This window comes from Oryzias latipes, chromosome 22 (genome assembly GCF_053564925.1).
Source record: "Oryzias latipes strain Hd-rR chromosome 22, Olatipes_Hd-rR_3.1".
Classification (NCBI taxonomy): Eukaryota; Metazoa; Chordata; class Actinopteri; order Beloniformes; family Adrianichthyidae; genus Oryzias; species Oryzias latipes.
In genome coordinates this window covers 29,220,494-29,240,000 of record NC_136258.1, presented here as the reverse complement: position 1 = coordinate 29,240,000, position 19,507 = coordinate 29,220,494, and the positions used below count along the sequence as shown (strand labels likewise).

The following is a 19,507-nucleotide window of genomic DNA, read 5'->3' as shown; positions in this document are numbered from 1 at the left end:
TGTCCTGAAGGCCCTCCGTCCTGAGCGCCGTCCGTCCTGGACGCCCTCTGTCCTGAAGGCCCTCCGTCCTGGACGCCGTCCGTCCTGGACGCCCTCTGTCCTGAAGGCCCTCCGTCCTGAGCGCCGTCCGTCCTGGACGCCGTCCGTCCCGGACGCCCTCCTTCCATGACGCCATCCGTCCTGGACGCCGTCCGTCCTGGACGCCCTCTGTCCTGGACGCCCTCTGTCCTGGACGCCCTCTGTCCTGGACGCCCTCCGTCCTGAAGGCCCTCCGTCCATGACGCCATCCGTCCTGAAGGCCCTCCGTCCTGGACGCCGTCCGTCCTGGACGCCCTCTGTCCTGGACGCCCTCCGTCCTGAAGGCCCTCCGTCCTGGACGCCGTCCGTCCTGGACGCCCTCTGTCCTGAAGGCCCTCCGTCCTGAGCGCCGTCCGTCCTGGACGCCGTCCGTCCCGGACGCCCTCCTTCCATGACGCCATCCGTCCTGGACGCCGTCCGTCCTGGACGCCCTCTGTCCTGGACGCCCTCTGTCCTGGACGCCCTCTGTCCTGGACGCCCTCCGTCCTGAAGGCCCTCCGTCCATGACGCCATCCGTCCTGAAGGCCCTCCGTCCTGGACGCCGTCCGTCCTGGACGCCCTCTGTCCTGGACGCCCTCCGTCCTGAAGGCCCTCCGTCCTGGACGCCGTCCGTCCTGGACGCCCTCTGTCCTGGACGCCCTCCGTCCTGAAGGCCCTCCGTCCTGGACGCCGTCCGTCCTGGACGCCCTCCGTCCTGAAGGCCCTCCGTCCTGGACGCCGTCCGTCCTGGACGCCGTCCGTCCTGAACCTTCTGAAATGTTCACCAAGCCCATCGACTCCCAGAAGCTTTTTCTTCTGCAGATCCGCTCGGATCTCTCGGCGTCGTTCAGGACTTGTGCTGGCGGGCTTTGACCTGCTTTAGCTCTTCAAGACACCAACGAACCTTCCGGGTCGGAAGGTTCGTTGGTGTCTTGAAGGTGTTTGAGTCTTTCTCTCATCCATAAGGATCGTCACTGAAGGGTTCTGCGTGTTGGAGCCTGCTTTCCACCCCGCGGAACATTGCAGGAAAACAATATTTTGAGGGTGTGTTCCTGCCGTTTGGACTCGGTTCTCAAGCGCTGATCCTTTTTTGGATCATATAATCTGGTTGTTTGCCTCTCGCCGGATCACTCCCGACCACACGCCGTCAGGCTGGCACGCATCGTGTAGACGGCACATCTCCCGTCTTCATCGCCGAGCTCATCGCCGGCGCTGCAGCTGTGGTCCAAAGCTGCTGCTTTCAAGTGGCTTTGGGCCAGCGTTCAGCAGCAGCAGAACGCCAGGCTGCTGGCACAAACGTGGCGCCTGCTGCTGAGGGCTGCTGGGTAATTGACCCAGGAGCTCATAAAGGGGGGGGCAGCAGAATACATGGAGATCCTGCTCCAGATGTTTGCCCTGGAGAACCTCCTGAGCCCAGGAGGGGTTGGAAAAGGGAAAACTGCGTCCCGCCTCTGCAGCGTTTGGTGAAGCTGATGCGGTACGGCAAGCACAAGCTGCCAAAAACAAACACAAAGTTCTTAATTAAACTCAGAAACTGCTTCCTGAAGTTATAATTTTCCAAGAAATGTACATTATTTTTCTTTTCTTTGTTTAAAAATTCACAGATTTTACATATTTAATATTTATTTCCCTTAATTTCTTCAGATTTTCAGTTTTTTTCCACTTTTCTTTGCTGTTTTTTCTTTTAAATTATGTTTTTTTTGTTCTTCCTGTCTGTCGTTGTTTCTGGATTTCTGTTTAGTCGTCCTTTTTTATGTTTTTCTTGATTTATTTATTTCTCAGCTGCTCAGAGTTGGAGCAGGAAACCAAACAGAGTCTTTATTTGACTTTGAAACCCGATGCTGCTTTAAGCTTTTTCACTTTCCTGTCGCTCATGACGGAAACAAGGCCAATAAGTTTACATCATTTGGTAAAGTTGAATAGAAAATTTATAAATCAACATTTCTGGCTTTTGTTTTCATTTCTTTCATTTTTCTTTGCTGTTTTTTTTACCTTCTGATGCGTCTTTGCTGCTTTCTTTTTTTTTCTACACTCCTGTTTGGTTTTCTGCAGGTTTTTGTTGCCGTCGTTTCCTTTTTTCTGATATTTTCTAAATGTTTGGCATGATTTTACTTTTCCTTCACACCTTGATGGCTGTGACGTGACCCATGTCTGCCTCTAGTTTAAAAACTCATTTTGGAACGAATGCATCCGCGAAGACAGAAATCTGGTTTAGATTTTGTTCCGAGTCCAGAAGGAACAAAGCGAGTTTTCGGTCTGGTTGTAAAACCTAAAATAATTTATGGATCCATCTGGGGGGAGAAACTCACTGCTTCTCTCGTCTCCTCAGACGTTCACAGCTTGGTGTAACTCCCACCTGAGGAAAGCGGGAACGCAGATCGAGAACATCGAGGAGGACTTCAGGGACGGCCTGAAGCTCATGCTGCTGCTGGAGGTCATCTCAGGTGAGGAGCGCCGACCTCCACCGGATGATCGGGATGGAAACGGAGAGCCGACGCTTCTGCAGAAATTCACTTCTCTGCTGCTCACAGACCAGAAAACCCAAAAAAAAGCTTCAACCTTTTCAGTTTTATGATCCCTCATTCCAAAAACAACTTTCAAAATAAAACTTTCAACAGTTTAGCTCCAAAAATCTAGTTTCTATTTGTAATTTTAATGTTTCATGTTCTACTTTAATGGACATTTATCCTTAATACATTAATTACATTTTTGGAAAAAATGTATTTTTTAAATTGAATAATTTCTCTTTTAAATGTATTTTTTTATTTAAAATGTTTAAAAACTAGTAAAGCTCAGGAACATAATTGAACTGGTCTTTATTTAACACTTTCTGGTGGTTTTTATCGTCTTTTGTGGAGTAAACTCTTTACAGAACATTAGGTTTGCTCTAATTTATCTTTATAATCAATAAAAACGAAAGAAAAACATGTGAGACATTTTTCCAAATTCCTCAAACAAAAAGGAAAAATATGTTCCATTTCTTCTTAGTCTTTTTAATCCACTAAACCATAAACAAAACCTAAATCCACAAAGAAACAGATGAACGTTGGCGGTTTCCACCCGTAATCTGGATTTCTTGGGCAGGTCATCCTTTCTTTTTTTTCTTTTCTGACCCTTCCCCAAATTTTATGCTGGTTTCCTCCACCGACAGCCGCCGCCGACCCAAAAGCTTCACCTTCTCTTAACTTGTGGGTGACTCCGCCCACTTCCTCCAGCGTTCATGTAACGTGACGCAGCAAACTGATTAATATTCATAGAAACAAAACCTTTGCATTTGTGTTAGAGCGATATTCCTATTTTCTTTTATTTTAGAGTTGTTTTCGTCTCAGAACAGTTTGAGTAAAAGTAAGGCCGCCGTTTCTTCCGTACGCCATCGCAGGACTTTGGGCGGAGCCGTCCACAAACGCTCGCACCTGGAAACTTGTCGCTTTCCACCTTTTTGACCTGTGAAGTCCTGAAATCTGCCGGATCTCCTGCTTTCAGGTGAACGCCTGGCCAAACCCGAACGAGGCAAAATGAGGGTCCACAAGATCTCCAACGTCAACAAAGCGCTGAACTTCATCGCCAGCAAAGGAGTGAAGCTGGTTTCCATCGGAGCAGAAGGTGAGGCGTGTAGAACTCTGCAGGTTAACGGGCCGCTGGTGCACCAACAGCTGCAGGACGTCCGTCCCGCTCCCATCGAAGGGTAAACATGTCTCTGGCAGAGGAATCTCCCTCAGCAGCCCGCCAGCGGCTCTGGACTCGGTTTACACATCTGTGTCGCAACAAGCGCAGCGTGTCCAGGAAATGATCTCCAAATGTTGGTTTTCAGGGGTTAGCTCAGCCAGGATGCAGCCATGCGTGCATCAATGAGGAAAGTTTTCACCGAAAAAAGAACTCCAGGAGATCCAGAACCCGCAGGAAACTGACAGATTTGACTGGTTTCAATTAAACGACAAATGCTGAAATAAAATCAGAGGGAAATCCAAATAAAAGTAAAAAAATGAAAAATTAGCAGAAGAAAGTTTCCTTGGTTTCATTTTTTTTCCTGCAGTGTTCATTAAAACTCACCGGTCCTTTATGTTGAAAGCGTTTTAGTGAGAATAAAGCCCTGAAAATCTGTTTTCATGTGAAAACCTTTCGCTAACAGAAATAATTTACATAAAAGTTGTTATTGGAGATCCCATCTCTGTAATTTCCCTGATGATGGTGCTTTTATTTTGAAATATCGATCACTAACGAGCGATGGGCTCCACAGCAGACGGATTATCGCGCTGGGATCCCCGCTGCTCGTCCACCGCGGCTTTGTGGGGGGGGTCGAGTGGAGGCCGGCAGTGCTCATCCGGGCGGATGAAGGGGGGGGGTCTGTTTCAGATGGAATTAGCTGGATTTGTGCTCCTCTGCCAGGTGGATCAGTCAGGTTCATTAGAGCTAATCCACAGCAGATCTGTCCCTGAAGCAGAGCTGGAGCTGCTGACCGGAGCTTTAGAGCAGATCATGACGATTGGAGGTCCTGCTGCGGCAGACCCGTCTGGATCCGGGACCGGTTCTGTCGTTCGCACATCTCCCCCGTCAGAAAGATGGAGAAGATGTTTTTGAGTCTGAACAGGATGAAGGATCTTAACTTTTGTGACGCAGCAGAACTAAAATTGCAAAAAAAAACAACAAAAAAAACGCAGCTCTGTGTTTGTGCAGAGAGGGAAACGCCCCCAACTCGATGAAACTCCTCCCCCTTACCGCCATAACAGAGGCTGCAGAGTTTGTGACGGTTCGGCGTCTTTCATTCATTCATTAGTGATTCAGAGTTTTTCATTTGTGGCAAAAGAACTTCAAAATAAACTAGCAATAATATATGTCAATTACCGTAATTTCCGGACTACAAGCCGCTACTTTTTTCCTGCGCTTACAGCCCTGCGGCTTATTCAGTGACGCGGCTAATTTATGGATTTAATTAGCGGCCGCCATGTACGTACTTTCGAACTCAGTGAATAGTTTGTATTCTTTATCTAACACCAAGCACAAGACATTTATATTCAACACACCTCTAAGCAGCCAAACAGCATGGACTTGACTTCAGGTCTTAGACACTTCAGTCATGGTTCAACAAAATGAAACACGCATGCCCGGCCGCATCCCAGAATCCTTTGGGGCCATTAGACCCAACGTGCACGTGATCGCCGCTACAATATGATGAAGCTTTCAAGTTAAAAGCAATCGTTAAAAGCAGCGTAAAAAACTCCACCGTCACCAACGGGTTTGGAAAAGCCGGTTTGCTGCGTGACGGAGAGAACAGCGCATGGAGTGAATTTACACTCCATTTAAAAAGCGGAATTTTGCTTTGAAAAACTCACAGCCTCCGTGTGAGCTGGAGACATCTTCTCCTGCTGATTGAGCTGCGGGGCCGATGGCAGTCTGAAGGCTCCCACACGTAACAACGCACCCGCCCCTCATACACAAAACGTACAGTTTTAAGTCCGATTGCTCTGCACAGAAACGATTTGCTCCATCCACCGGCGCAACGGGGACGAAGTGCTCCTCCTTGAAGCCGCCCTGGCCAGAGGTGTCGGAGTAGATAGGAAGGGGAGACAAGGAGCGCGCGGGGCGGGAGCGGAGCGCAGAGGCTTCTGAATTCTGACGCACGCGCCGCACTGAGGCGCGCGTATCACGCTGAGGGGCGCGCTTTTCAGTCGCCGCTGCTGTATTTTACCGGTGTGTTTTTTAACCAGCCCTGTTACTCCCATAACGCTGCCGCGACACAAGCGGAAGGAGAGCTGTACCCGTTCACCCCTCCATGCACTGCTGATACTTGCTCATTCTCAAACACGTACAACAGAATGGCGAGCCGGGCATTGGCCCCGCCTTTAGCCCCTAAGACTCATGAGAAATGTGGAATCGCGGATGTAAATTTCCTCATCATAACTGAGGGATGTAATGTTGATTATATGGTTACTGTTTGTAATTTTATGTATGATACCTAGATTGTCAATAAGTAAAAAAAAAGAATGAAATAAAAACACCATAACTGAGGAACTTGTGAACAGAATAGAGGTCCATGCTGTTTGACAGATATCGATGCACTCAAGTACATGAGCCAGAGGCAAAACTGGAACCACCCACAATGTGCTAATGAATTACACTCACTCTGGGATTCTGGCCGTGATCTGTCAGGATGACAGTATCGCCTAACACATGCGCGGCTTGTACTCTGCCGCGGCTTGTGTATGTATAAAACTAATTTTACACGTGAAAATGGGTGGGTGCGGCTTGTAATCGGGTGCGCTTTGTAGTCCGGAATTTACGGTATTTAAAAAAAGGCTAAAAATGACAAAGCAACATTTGTAAAATGAAGACTTTTTTGGAATGCGTAGATAGGCTCCAGCAGCCTGTGACCCCCAAAGGGATAAAGGGGGTTTAGAAAATGGATGCAGGTTAGATTTTATGGTCAAAAGTCCTTCTCCAATCATCGTCTGTGATTGGTCGGCTTCCGTAACGCGGCGCCCTGCTCGTTTTTCTACGGAGCCCTCCTGGTGCCAGTGGTTAAAAAAATAAATAAATAAAAAAAAGAAATCTGATAAACCGGGCACACGGTTCAGTAATCCAACCGTGGGCCCCACCAATCACTATCTTACACGCCAACGTACAGCCAATCAAATGGTGTGACGTCATCATTAATGATGGACAAATTACGGTACGACCGTAGAAGAAGAAATTGCAAGACATAGAGGGAGATGACTTCTAAACGGGCTTTTATTGTGGTTCTGATAATTATTTAGTGATTGTTTGCTTAGAGTTTTTTAAATCCGTGCGGCCAGTGCTTTATTCTTGGTAGAACTGACCTGGAAAAAGGGTTGGCATTAGGTCAATACGTGCTAACGGCATTTAGCCATGCTAACAGCACAAGCACAAATAATGAGTCCGGGGGCCCGGCTCATCTGATTTGTTTTTTAGTTTTTTAGCCACTGGCAGCTGGAGGGCTCTGTAGTTTCCAGCGCAGAAGAGAGAGAGAATTTCTGTTTTGTTTGCACATATTTGGGAGTTTCAAGTACAACATACTTTTCTGAGCACACAAAGTGTTTACAGCTCAAAACGCCGAGTGTTGGTTTGGAATTCTGGCACCAAATTCACTCCATCATGGAAAACCTGGAAGATGAACATGGAGGCATTCAAACGTTCTGTGTGTTTTCCACGGCTCAGTTCCTCGTCTCTCAGTGGCATTTTTCACACTGCTGTCTGAAGTGAAATAAAAGCAGGTCGTGTCTGGAAGCAGGTTCACTTTGCACGAAGTTAGCGCTTTAAAAGATGTTTGTGCAAAGATTAGAATCCCTGCAGAATTTGTATGTAGGTGAGGAAAACGTAAAATGGATTACTCTTCAAATAGGTGGTTAGTAAAGGAATTTCATTACAATTTCATCTAGAAACCAGAGTAATTAATTACTTTTTAAAAGTATTTTACTCAACACTGATACTCAAAAGGCAAATTTGAGATTAATTTTCTTCATATTTGTCCTCCAACATCAGAAAAATGCAACAAGAAGATGTTAAAAAAAAGGAAAGGCCATTTTCATGGGGGTGGGAAACTGTTTCCCATCAATTTATTGATTTATCACAACAACGGCTTCATAAACCTTACTTTGAGTCTCAGAGAAATGCATCACGTTTAAAAAGGATTTGATTGTAAAGTTGCTGTTTGGATTAAAGCTTCGCTGAAACTTCTTCATGGAAATCTTAGTCTGTGCAGTTTGAGAAATGAACATAAAATCACTTTTGACCTGAACGTTGTTCGTTTTTGTGACTTCAGCTTCTACATAAATGCTTTTCGTCTTTCTAGAAATCGTTGACGGAAACGCCAAGATGACTTTGGGGATGATCTGGACCATAATCCTCCGCTTTGCCATCCAGGATATTTCAGTGGAAGGTAAACCGGCTTTTCTTCATTTTTTAAGAAAACCTTATTTTTAGGAAATAAAATAGAGATTCTGGTTGAAAATGAAAAACGTTAACCCCACAAACAAGCACCAGATAACCTTTGTGGCGAGGAAGACGTCTCAAAGGTTTGAGCCACACGTTATGAATGCTGATTGACCTGTCAATCAATAAACCACGCCATTTGTTGGAGCTCCATCTTAAAGACAAATGTTTCCCGTCTTCATGAACAAAAGACAAAATGAATTTAAATTAAGCTCAAACATTGAAACTCCACCTTTAGGTCTTCAAAGAATTTATTAGCAAACTGCCGAAAAGCCTCGCTGGTTCAGTAGTGGGCGGAGCCTCTGATCATCGCCGTCCAGCCTGACGTCTGTCCTTTTAAACTTTATCAAGAGAACTCGCTCCAGAAGTTCAGAACATTTTCCAGATTTCTATTCATATTCAGGATGAGGAGTTTGAGGTTAAATCTACCTTCAGATCAAACTCAGAGTTTCTTCTCGTCTGCTGACCGTCTTTATTGTTATTCTTGAACTTATATCCAAACTTCTGGATGTCCAGCTCTTCTCTCAGACTTGAGAAAATCTCAATCATTTTTCTTTTTCTGTATTTTAGTCTCTATTCTGTTTAATGACACAAACCTTTGAACCCAAACATCTGGCAGACTAAATCCGGCAGTTGTTCCTTCTTTGGGTTTGATCAGCTGCAGCCAGTTTTTACGTGCGATTGTTCAGAACCTCCGAGGTCATCCTGGTGCGTTTCCTGCTTGTTGCGGTGAAACTGGATCCGGAAGCGTCTGCACCGCAGCTTTCGGGCGGTTTAAAGCGGCGCCTTCTTCTCGCCCGCAGAGACCTCCGCCAAAGAGGGGCTGTTGCTGTGGTGTCAGAGGAAGACGGCGCCCTACAAGAACGTCAACATCCAGAACTTCCACATCAGGTGAGGGCTGGGGTCGACGCGGACCGGCCGCCACGGTGGAGAACCGGCTCTCCAAAAGGTTCTGTTGGGAGCTTGAGCTGAGCTAAAACAAGATTTCTGTGAAAACGTGGGGAGAAACAGATGTTTCTTTTTTTTCATCTAAGCTTTGTTTTTGAAGGTTTCCATCTTTTTGAGCATCTTTGTTTTTTTCCTTTCAGACTTTGAGTCGTGTTTGAACTTTCTGTGCTTCATTTCCAATGCCTCTTCCTTCTCATGGTTCTTTTCTCTTCTGCTGAACTTTTATATATATTTAAAAAGAGAAACATTTCTTGGTTTTGTTTTATCAAATCAGAGGTTTTGGTTTTAACCTCATTGTGATGAAACGTTTGCAGAAGGTTTGCTTGATCTTATTCCTTTTCAGTGTTTTTGAGGTTGAGTTGTGATTAAACGGATGAAGGGAAAAGTCTGACTCGAGTTAGACTCGAGTTAGGAAAGCATCTCCGCCGTCGCTCTCCGTCCATCAAAAAAAAAAAGTCTCCTCTTTGTCTCCCAGCTGGAAGGATGGTTTGGGTTTCTGCGCTCTCATCCATCGGCACCGTCCAGAACTCATCGACTACGCGAAACTACGAAAAGTAGGTTCCTCTCGTTTCGTCCGTGTTTGTTTTTCCCGATTGTCCCCTAAACTCTTGTCCACGACCTTCTGTTGACAGGATGACCCCATGACCAACCTGAACACGGCCTTCGACGTGGCGGAAAAGTACCTGGACATCCCCAAAATGTTGGATGCAGAAGGTGAGCCGGCGCGTTCCGTCTGAAACCTTCCAGACCAAAGGTTCCTGCAGGTTCCGTAACCTGAACTCCTGCCGAAGCTCAGAGCCTGAACACAAACATCTGGAAGCGGGTTCAAACCCGGGGGGCTCTTCCTAAAATCATCTGGAGCCTCTGAGGTTTGCGTTGACCTTCAGGAAATCCTCCTCCGTGTTTTCTGATCAGAAGCACATGGCGGTTTTTCACGCCTGTGTTGGAAGGTTTGTCTCAGACACCGTCCTCATGTTGTGTCTTCTGAAGCTTCTAGGGCTGTGACCCAAACATGTGAGGGGTTGGAGGCTCCGCCCCCCCTTCAGAATGAGGATGTGTGGACCTGAAATGTTCTCCGACATGTCGGATGTTCAGCTGATGTTCAGTTCACGGCTGGTCCGATTTGTATGTCTGATTTTCCAGATCTTCGTTTAAGCTCCTCCCACCGCTGCGTGTAAACCGTCTGCAGGCGTTCTTTCTCAGCAGATTCTGAGAAGAACACGTTTTCATGGCCTTAAGACTTTAATTCCATTCAGGTGTTCAGCCCTCATTCTCCAAAACCAAATGTTCCGAACGGTGATGAAGACTCTTCCGTCTCTTCTAGCCTCAGCATCTCAGAAGTGTTTGGGTTTTCGACGCGTCCTGCAGCCGTTGTCAGAGTCTGACGCCGTGACGTTGAGACCCGTTTGAATCTGCGAGGCAGAAAATCGGCCGTTCTGATCAACACTGATCAACCAATCAGCATCTTTCTCCTATCAGCAGCCAATCATGTTGCAGGACTGTTTGTTTAAACCACTGACTGTATCAATGAACTGGACTGAGTGTGACGTCAAATGGTTTGTTCCGGCTCCAACCAAAGGAAGTCGATTTATTTTTTCAACCTACGAACGCCGCCATGTTTGAGCCAGACATCGTCAGTCGGTCTAAGTTTCTATGGCAACCACTCTCACCAATCAGGAGTGAGCTTGTTGGAAGGCCACACCCCTACTACTTGAAAGCCGTAAGCACGAAATCTGTCAAACATTTTAAACGTTGGATGTGGGGGCCAGCAGGCTCCGCCTACTTTTGATGCATCTTATTGTGAATAACTTTAAGTTACGAACTAAACAATTTGAGGAGAAAATGAGGAACACCAAGAATATCATGAATGATTATTCTGACCAATGATAGCCGCTTATTTCTCTGCAGAAGTCTGTGGGAATTTGAGGGCACTTCCTGTTTGGAAAGCCAGGGGGCGGAGTCACTCAGTCCAGTTCTGGGATACAGTCACTGAAAGGTTTTCCGCAGAACCGACATGGACCTCGGTTTACAGGCGTCATGGGTTTCAGTTTTTAAGGCTTTGGTCAGAAATCATGTTGTTGTTTTGTTTTTGCATTGGACCCCCCACCCCTACCCCCCACCTGAAGCCCCATTTCAACCAGGAAGTCTCTGAATTTATGGAGCAATGTTCAAATGTTCTAAGTTTTCTCTCCTGGATCATCAGATTTCATTCAAACATGTGTTGACCCCCCCCCCCCCATGACCTCCTCTCTTCGCACACAGACATTGTGGGCACGGCCCGTCCGGACGAGAAGGCCATCATGACCTACGTGTCTAGCTTCTACCACGCCTTCTCCGGCGCCCAGAAGGTATCCAGGATGTGGCTCCTCCTCCTCGTAACCCCTCCCCCCTAATGTGTTTTCTCCTAACCAGTTCCTTCTCTCTGCAGTGCACAGCGCCCCCTGCGGGGGTCACGCTGCTTTACTTTTCCGCATGGTTTTCACCACCAAATGCATGATGGGACGACGTGTTTTCTTCCAGGTGTGGGGCTCCAGTCTGTCTGCAGTCTGACCCCCCCCCCCCCCCCCCCCCCAAGTTTAAGTCAAAAATCTGATCCTCCTAGTCTGATCCAATTTTTGCTGTAATGTTTTGAACACGTTTCGGCTGCATCCGGCGCACTCTGGCTCCTCGCCGTCCATGGCGTCTTCAGGTCAAACTGCAGACAGGCCCGGGCAGAATCGTGACTGGTGGTTGCGCCCCCTGCTGGCCTTTTTTTTGTGCTTGCAGTCTTTTACTCTGCGTTTTCTCTCCTCTGTCCTCCTCCTCTGTTCCCGCCAGACGTCGTTAGCACCTTGAGGCCGGATGAGAAGGCCGTCATGACTTATGTGTCGTGTTACTACCACGCCTTCTCAGGCAAGCAGAAGGTGAGGAAGACGCCACCAATCAGCTGCTCCCGTGGAGTTTGGGTTTGGCGCTCCTGCCGTCTCAGACGCTCGCCTCTCTGTAGACGTTTGGAAACAGAAGATAAAACGATTTTCAGCCGATGAGTAGAGTCACAAGAAAAAAAGAAACGTGACAAAAAAAAAGCTGTTCTTGTTCTGATAATATGAACTGTGAGCTCACAGACGACGTACGAAGAACAAAAAAAACAAATGGAAAATATTTAGAAGTCATGAAACTACAAAGTTTTGTTAAACGGCGGGACGATGGCGTGCGGCGAGGAAAACCTTCAGGAAGTTCAAGCTGAAGACGCCGTTTAGTTTCTGCTTCCCTAAAAACAAAAACGGCGAATCACTTAATCTAAGCTCCGCCTCCGGAACAAACCTCAGGTTCGATCTCACTTCCTGCTGATTAATGGATTTCCTCAAAAACGACTTTACAAAATAAAAGCCCGCCTTAACCGTTTTTACATTAAAACGGCAAATAAAAAGAGTCTTTTGGGGCTGAAATGAGCTTTCAGAATTAAACTGTGGATCCTCCTTAAATATCAGAGGAGCTCCACAAACATCTGTCTCCGTCTGGTTTTCCCGCCTCCTGTCGGAGCGGAGGGGCGTCGGTTCCTCATCGTGGGGCGAGCAAACATTCCCTCACAGATGTCTCCTTATAAGGCGCCAAGCTCCCCCTGTTACTCCCCCCCTCCCGAAAGAGGGCGTCTTCACTCTGGAAAAGGCCACAGATGAAGCGGCGAGCTTCTTTCCTGCCAGGAGGTTCTCAGAGCGCCGCTTCAGTTCCCGCCTGAACTCTTCATCTATTGCTTCATCTTCCTCAGATGCATGCTGTCTGAACAAACGCAGATTTATTTCCTCTCCGAGCTTCACTTTCTGCTGAAATCCTGATCCAAGTTTTACTTCCTTTATTACATTTGACGTTAGGAAAGTAGTAATATAATACAACTGACATGTTTTTAAACAATATTTGTTTAAATTTAATGATTTTTTTTTCCAGCACCGTTTAAAAAAAATATATATATATATATGAGAACAAAATTTCATAAAATTATGAGAGAAAAATAAAGTTCTTCTTTAATGAATTAAAAGTTTGCAAGGAAAGAGTCGTGCTTTTTCAAAAATAAACTTTTAGTTTTATTGAAAATAAAGTGGAACATAAAGATTCCTGTGCAGTTTGACGTCCGTCTGATTTCACTGAATTATCTGAAACATTAAATAAACAGAAAATGTTTGATAGTCTTTGTTGAAACATTTTTAAAGCTTCATGTAACATTTTATTTTGAAACAGCAGAACCATTTCCTTGTAAAATTATAACAATTTGAAGCATAAACGTCCCACTCTTTAAAAGTAAACTTTTGACTATTTCTCATTATTTAATTACTTTATCCTTCTAAATGCCTTTTTCTCATCTTATTTATTCTTACTTCTTCTCGTAAATTGTACGTTTTTTCTCATAAAACTTTTCTGTATTTTTTCCCTTTTTGTCTTTTTTTTGGCGGCCCTCCGTCGGTCGTTTTCCTGATTTAATTTTTGTTATTCCGATGAAAGATGTTGTTTATTACTAGCAGTAATATTTGTCATGTTTTTACTCTAAATCTTCCTGTAAAAAGTTCTCTTTTTTCCCGTTTATTTGATCCAAAATGAGACGAACGGACCGGGTCAGGCTGGTTCCTTGTTCTGTAATCTGATGGAGGAAAATCTTTGGTTATTTGGGGGTTTTGTGAGCAGAGCGCCCCCTGCAGGATGCATCCTGCATGATAATCCGTGCTCAGTGGTTGATTGCATCTCACGTTTCCCCCCCCCTGCGCCCGTCCTCCAGGCGGAGACGGCGGCGAACAGGATCTGCAAGGTGCTGGCGGTCAACCAGGAGAACGAGCAGCTGATGGAGGACTATGAGAAGCTGGCCAGTGATGTGAGCACGCCCCGCCTTCTCCTCTACCTGTCCTGCACCACACTTCACCAGACCCCGCCCCCTTTGTATGAACCGCACCCGCCCTGCTCCCTGCTCCGCCTCCCCAGGGGTGTTAGTGCTCCGTTCAGGTGAACTGGGCCGGAGGTGTCATGTAAACGATGAAGCTTTGATCCTTTTTGGATCAGAAACAGAAAATGATTTTAGAAAAACATATTTTCTAACTCGCCGAACGCCCGACTAGCGTTTAGTTTGAGCTTTTAGCTGACGGATCATTGATTTTTGGATTCACCAAACCTGTTTTTTGTCGTTCACACACGTCTGCTTCACTCCTGATTCTGCGTGCCTCTTCTTCCCTCCTCTTCCTCCCCGTGAACTGCTTTTCCTGCGCCTCTCCTCTCTTGGCCCGCACACCGCCGCAGCTGCTGGAGTGGATCCGCCGCACCATCCCCTGGCTGGAGAACCGGATGCCGGAGAACACCATGCAGGCCATGCAGCAGAAGCTGGAGGACTTCCGGGACTACCGGCGCCTCCACAAGCCGCCCAAAGTGCAGGAGAAGTGCCAGCTGGAGATCAACTTCAACACCCTGCAGACCAAACTGCGGCTCAGCAACCGGCCCGCCTTCATGCCGTCGGAGGGAAAGATGGTCTCGGTACGTCACACAGCCGGACCGGAGACTTGCAGGGAAAGACCTCTGAGGGGATTTCAGAGTCTTTCTGGTCCTGATGGAGTTTTTGATGAACAGCACAGACACTTTTTCTAACAGACTATCTTCTCTAAACGTAGTTTTCTGTGTAATCTGACGTCTCTTGTGGTTTGTTTGGAGCGGTCTCAGGACCACACAGCTGCACCACAAAGTTTCCTCCAAACTTCAGGCTCTTACTCTGAAAAGACTTTACACTTCCTGTATGCATGGACACATTTAATTCAATTCTATTTTTATATCCCAATATTAAGACAACGGTCGTCTCAATGGGCTTTAAACCGGTAGTTGTGTAATAAACAGGAATCATAAAGAACATAAAGCCTTAGAACTTAATTCTAGAATCAACTGGGATCCAGTGAAGTGAAACTAACACAGGAGTGATGTGATCTCTTCTGCTGGTTCCTGCTAACAATCTAGCAGCTGCGTTCTGAACAAGCTGGAGACTTCTTAAGGAACTCTTAGGACACGCTGCTAACAAGGAGTTACAGTAATCCAGTCTAGACGTAACAAATGCATGGATGAGTTTTTCAGCATCACTCTTAGAAAGTATATTTCTGATCTTAGCAATATTCTGAAAAAAGGCAGTTCTACACGCCTGAGATATGTGAGCCTTAAATGATAAATCCTGGTCAAGTAAAACCCCAAGGTTTCTAACTGTGGAATTGGGGGCTATACTTACACCATCCAGGGAGACTATCTGAGCAGACAGAGCATCTCTGAGGTTTTTAGGACCAAGTATAATGACCTCAGTTTTTTCTGGGTTCAAGAGGAGGTCATTAATTGTCATCCAGGTCTTGATGTCTCTGATGCAGGCGTTCAGTTTCTCTATCTGGTCATTCTGGTCAGGCTTCATGGATAAATACAACTGTGTATCGTCGGCATAACAATGAAAATTAATGCTGTGTTTCCTGATTATGTTTCCTAGGGGTAGCATGTGAAGCATAAACTTTTTTTCTTTGTGTTTTATTACTTTAAGACCTCAAAGTTCTTAATTTATTGTCATTAGATGTTTTCTTCAGTGTGAATTCAGATTATATTCAGGATTTGATGACCTTAAACCAGTGTAGTTCATTTATGAAGCTCAAATCCATCAAACAAACATTTTGTATTTTATTTTAAATATTTATGATCCATTTCAGCTCAAAACGTGTCACTAAAACCAAAAATCATCAACTGTAGAAAGAAGTTAGTCTTCTAAATTCTAAATCTGCTGCTAAAAAGGTGAAAAGAAAGCTGGAGATGCAGAATTGACAGTTAAATGTTGGCATCTCAACATATAAACAAAGGATAAATAAAAAGCTGATTATTCAAATTTTGTGCAAACAAGGAATTTAAAAAATTGTGAAGAAAAAAAAACCTTCATACATTCTTGATGTTTGTTAGTAAAAGTATCTTTTAAAAATAAAAAATGAATGTTTGAGGTTTAAATCATTAGATTTAAAAATTCTGAATCTTTTTAATCTCAAAAAGGGAAATATTATTTTATTTTTTTTAACTTATTTGGACAAAGAAGTAAACAGAAACCTGCTCAGTGTTTTACTGAAATCCCACAGGAACTAACATGCCCGTTAAAGTGAGTCTTTCTCATTTAAAACCAGGTTGTTTTGGAGCAGAGTGTTGAAATGTTTTCCCTCCTCGGCCTCCTGCAGGACATCAACAATGCCTGGGGGGGCCTGGAGGGAGCAGAGAAAGGCTACGAGGAGTGGCTCCTCAACGAGATCCGCAGGCTGGAGCGGCTGGACCACCTGGCAGAGAAGTTCCGGCAGAAAGCCGCCATCCACGAGGCCTGGACCGAAGGTACGGCGCCCTCCACGCCCGGCCGCGGCGGTTGGCAGACCACCTTTTCTGATTTGGCCACGCCTTCTCTGTCGCCAGGTAAAGAGGAGATGCTGCAGAGGCGGGACTACGAGACGGCCACGCTGTCAGAGATCAAGGCGCTGCTGAAGAAGCACGAGGCGTTCGAGAGCGACCTGGCTGCACACCAGGACCGCGTGGAGCAGATCGCAGCCATCGCCCAGGAGTTAAAGTAAGGGGGGAGGAGCCAGGAGGCGCCCCGGGAGTCTGAGGAGAAGCCGACTAACCTGGTGTGACCTCTGTGTGCCGCAGCGAGCTGGACTATTACGACTCCCCCAGCGTGAACGCGCGCTGCCAGCGGATCTGCGACCAGTGGGACGCTCTGGGCGCCCTGTCCCAGAAACGCAGCGAGGCTCTGCAGGTGAGCGGCGGCGGCGGCGGGTGAGGCGGAGCTGCTGCTGAAACGCAGGCCGAGGCTCTGAAGATCCGCCTGTCTGTGTTTGAGCAGAGAACGGAGAAGCTGCTGGAAACCATCGACCAGCTTTACCTGGAGTTCGCAAAAAGAGCCGCCCCCTTCAACAACTGGATGGAGGGCGCCATGGAGGACCTGCAGGACTCCTTCATCGTCCACACCATCGAAGAAATCCAGGTGAGCAGAGGAGCAGAGACGGCTTTGCTGCTCAGGTAACAGTTTCTTTTAAACTTTGATTTCCTCAAAAACTCCAAACCTTTTTAGGGAAAAGTGTTTGACGTCGTCCATGGATGCCAAACGCAGAAATGCCACTGAAGTGGAGAGAATTTTCTTCAAAAAAGCAATAAAGTAACAAACATTAAACTCCAAGTCTAACCTGGTCTGTGTGTCCAGAAGAAGGTTTGTGTTCTGGAAAGGGGAGACGTGATGGAAGTTCAGAGCTTTGATGGATGAGCTGCAGCAAATAATCCAAAATAAGCTCCAGCTGCTCAAATGTTTGAATCTTTTTTGATTTAGTGGTTCAGTAGAAGTAGAAGAAAGATGTTTTACGTTCCCTCCCTTTTTATATCACCTTATCTTATGAATGTTTCCATTTACAGTTGATCCTCTGTGTATCAGGACACTTCTTATTGATCATTTCTAGCAGTGGAAAGTTCCAGCAGTGACATCTTGTATGTTTTTTTTAAAAACATGTCAACTTTTGCTTTGTTTTAAACTCTAATTAATTATAAATTAACTGTAAACTACGTTTACTTTTATCTTTCTTCACGTTCAAACACGTTTGATAGAATATTGAATCAGTTTGGGTCAAACTGGGTCAAATCCCCGGTGATCAGAGGCCGACAGAACTGAACCTAAATCTATAACCTCTGCTTTTATTTTGGTAAATCGGATTTTTTTTTATTTTTATGTCGAAGCTACATTATATTAAAAAAAGGGTTTTCCTGCTGGATGATGTCATTTTTGAGGCAAAAAAATAGATTTTGGTTAACCAGAGATCTGAAACAAAATGAAACCTTTATTCTGAAAAACTCTTTTTCCGCCGAGTCTTTTAGAAACTTCCTCTAAAAGCTCTAAGTTTTTGCTGTGAGACGAGTTTTCTGTTGGACAGTCATCAGGCTGCAGCTGTTGATGTTTTAACATTAAAAGTGTTTGTCAAACGGGCAGACTTGACATTTTCTTGGCTTCTTTGCGCCACAGCGGGTCACACTGACCCTACAGGACGTTTCTGGTCGTTTTTTTTGCAGCATTTTGGAAACATTTGCTCTGACGGTTTCTGTTTGTGCGTCAGGGACTGAGCACCGCCCACGAGCAGTTCAAGGCCACGCTGCCGGAGGCGGACAAAGAGCGGCAGGCCATCCTGGGCATCCACAACGAGATCGCCAAGATCGTCCAGACCTACCATGTCAACATGGCGGGCTCCAACCCCTACACCACCATCAACCCACAGGAGGTCAACGCCAAATGGGACAAGGTGGGGCTTCACCGTTCATTATGTGGGGGAAAAGACCCGCCTTCTGCCGAAACGTTCTGACATGAATGTGATGAAACAAACCGAAGGTTCAGAACGGAAACATCTGGAATCAGAAGAGGTTTTATCTTTTTAATGGATCAATTATTTCAAAGGTCTTTCTAAAAAGGTTTTTTTCACAGGGTTCACAACATATTTGTTCATAAAGCAGAGCTGTATCAGGGGAAAAAACAACTGAAAGGTGTATTATAGTAATAAATAGGAATTTATGTTTTATTGGTGTAAAACCTTCATGATACTGCCCCCTGCTGGACAAAAGTGGTATTTCACCCTGAGGCTTTTTATGATATTTTTTTCCCCCAAAAAATTAGTACTGGAAGCCAGAAAAGTTAAAACACAGTTTTAATTAAAAAAAGATTGTAGTAAAACCTGAAATGTGTTTATCAGGGAAAAAAATGGAACCTGGTTTTTAGACGTGTTGAGAAATCGAAGCGATAAAGTTCAGAATCAGAATCAGAGATACTTTATTGATCCCACACGTGGGAAATTTGTTTGTCACCATAGCAACTGACAGCAGAGGGGAAAAAAGACTTAGAATTAAGTAAAAAAAAAAAAAAAACACAAGAAAATGTAGCATAAATACAGGCATCAAGGTATAATTTAAAAAAGCTATTTACAGAACAGTGCAAGTAGAAAGATGTGCAAAAGAAATGTGCAAAATAGAAAATAACTAAATAAATAGGTAATAAAAGATGTGCAAAGGTTATCTTTTGCCTTGTGTGTTGTTGTACAGGGTTATTGCACAACAACAACAGGGTTAAGTTGGTTTTAAAGTCAGTTTTAAAGTTTTTATTTCTTTATTGAACAAAAAAATCATCAAAGATTCTAAAAAATCTTCATTTTTTAAATGAAGTTTGAACAGTGGTCACTTTAAATAAAGTAAAGCGGTGTCTATTGCTAGAGTTGACGCAGAACCAGCAGAGTGGGCGGCGCCCTCCTCCTGTTGCATGATGGGATGCTGCTTGTGATGGAAAATGGCCTGAGGGTTCAAACTGAGCTCTGGTGGAATTATTGAAAACGGTCGGTTTGAGTTCAGAAACCCTTCAGGCCACAATCGACCGTTTCAGACGCCATAACCGGCGGCGTTTCCGCTTCGTTCACCGATTGTGTGAATGAAAAAGCTGAACCACAGAAAGAAACGCTTGTTTGTTTGTTTTTTGGGGATGAAGGGAATAAAAATTCCTCAGAATTGACGGAGGTTTGCGTCTCCTCTC

General features: G+C 45.4%; 1 protein-coding gene across 14 annotated transcripts in view; it reads left to right on the top strand.

Moving 5' to 3' along the window:
• Positions 1-19,507, top strand: part of actn1 (actinin, alpha 1) — a 39,367-nt gene that overhangs the window by 15,751 nt on the left and 4,109 nt on the right. For 7 of the 14 annotated variants that reach the window (XM_023951629.2, XM_023951626.2, XM_023951628.2 and 4 more), the window contains exons 2-15: positions 2,387-2,501; positions 3,541-3,660; positions 7,865-7,951; positions 8,808-8,895; positions 9,428-9,506; positions 9,585-9,666; positions 11,215-11,300; positions 13,700-13,792; positions 14,212-14,442; positions 16,146-16,293; positions 16,372-16,522; positions 16,603-16,711; positions 16,799-16,939; positions 18,054-18,236. In XM_023951629.2, coding sequence (XP_023807397.1) covers positions 2,387-2,501; positions 3,541-3,660; positions 7,865-7,951; positions 8,808-8,895; positions 9,428-9,506; positions 9,585-9,666; positions 11,215-11,300; positions 13,700-13,792; positions 14,212-14,442; positions 16,146-16,293; positions 16,372-16,522; positions 16,603-16,711; positions 16,799-16,939; positions 18,054-18,236 — 1,713 coding nt within the window. Of the gene's footprint in view, positions 1-2,386; positions 2,502-3,540; positions 3,661-7,864; positions 7,952-8,807; positions 8,896-9,427; positions 9,507-9,584; positions 9,667-11,214; positions 11,301-11,769; positions 11,856-13,699; positions 13,793-14,211; positions 14,443-16,145; positions 16,523-16,602; positions 16,712-16,798; positions 16,940-18,053; positions 18,237-19,507 lie in introns of all 14 variants that reach the window. The other 7 variants (XM_023951630.2, XM_078941206.1, XM_078941203.1 and 4 more) reach the window with 3 other exon arrangements.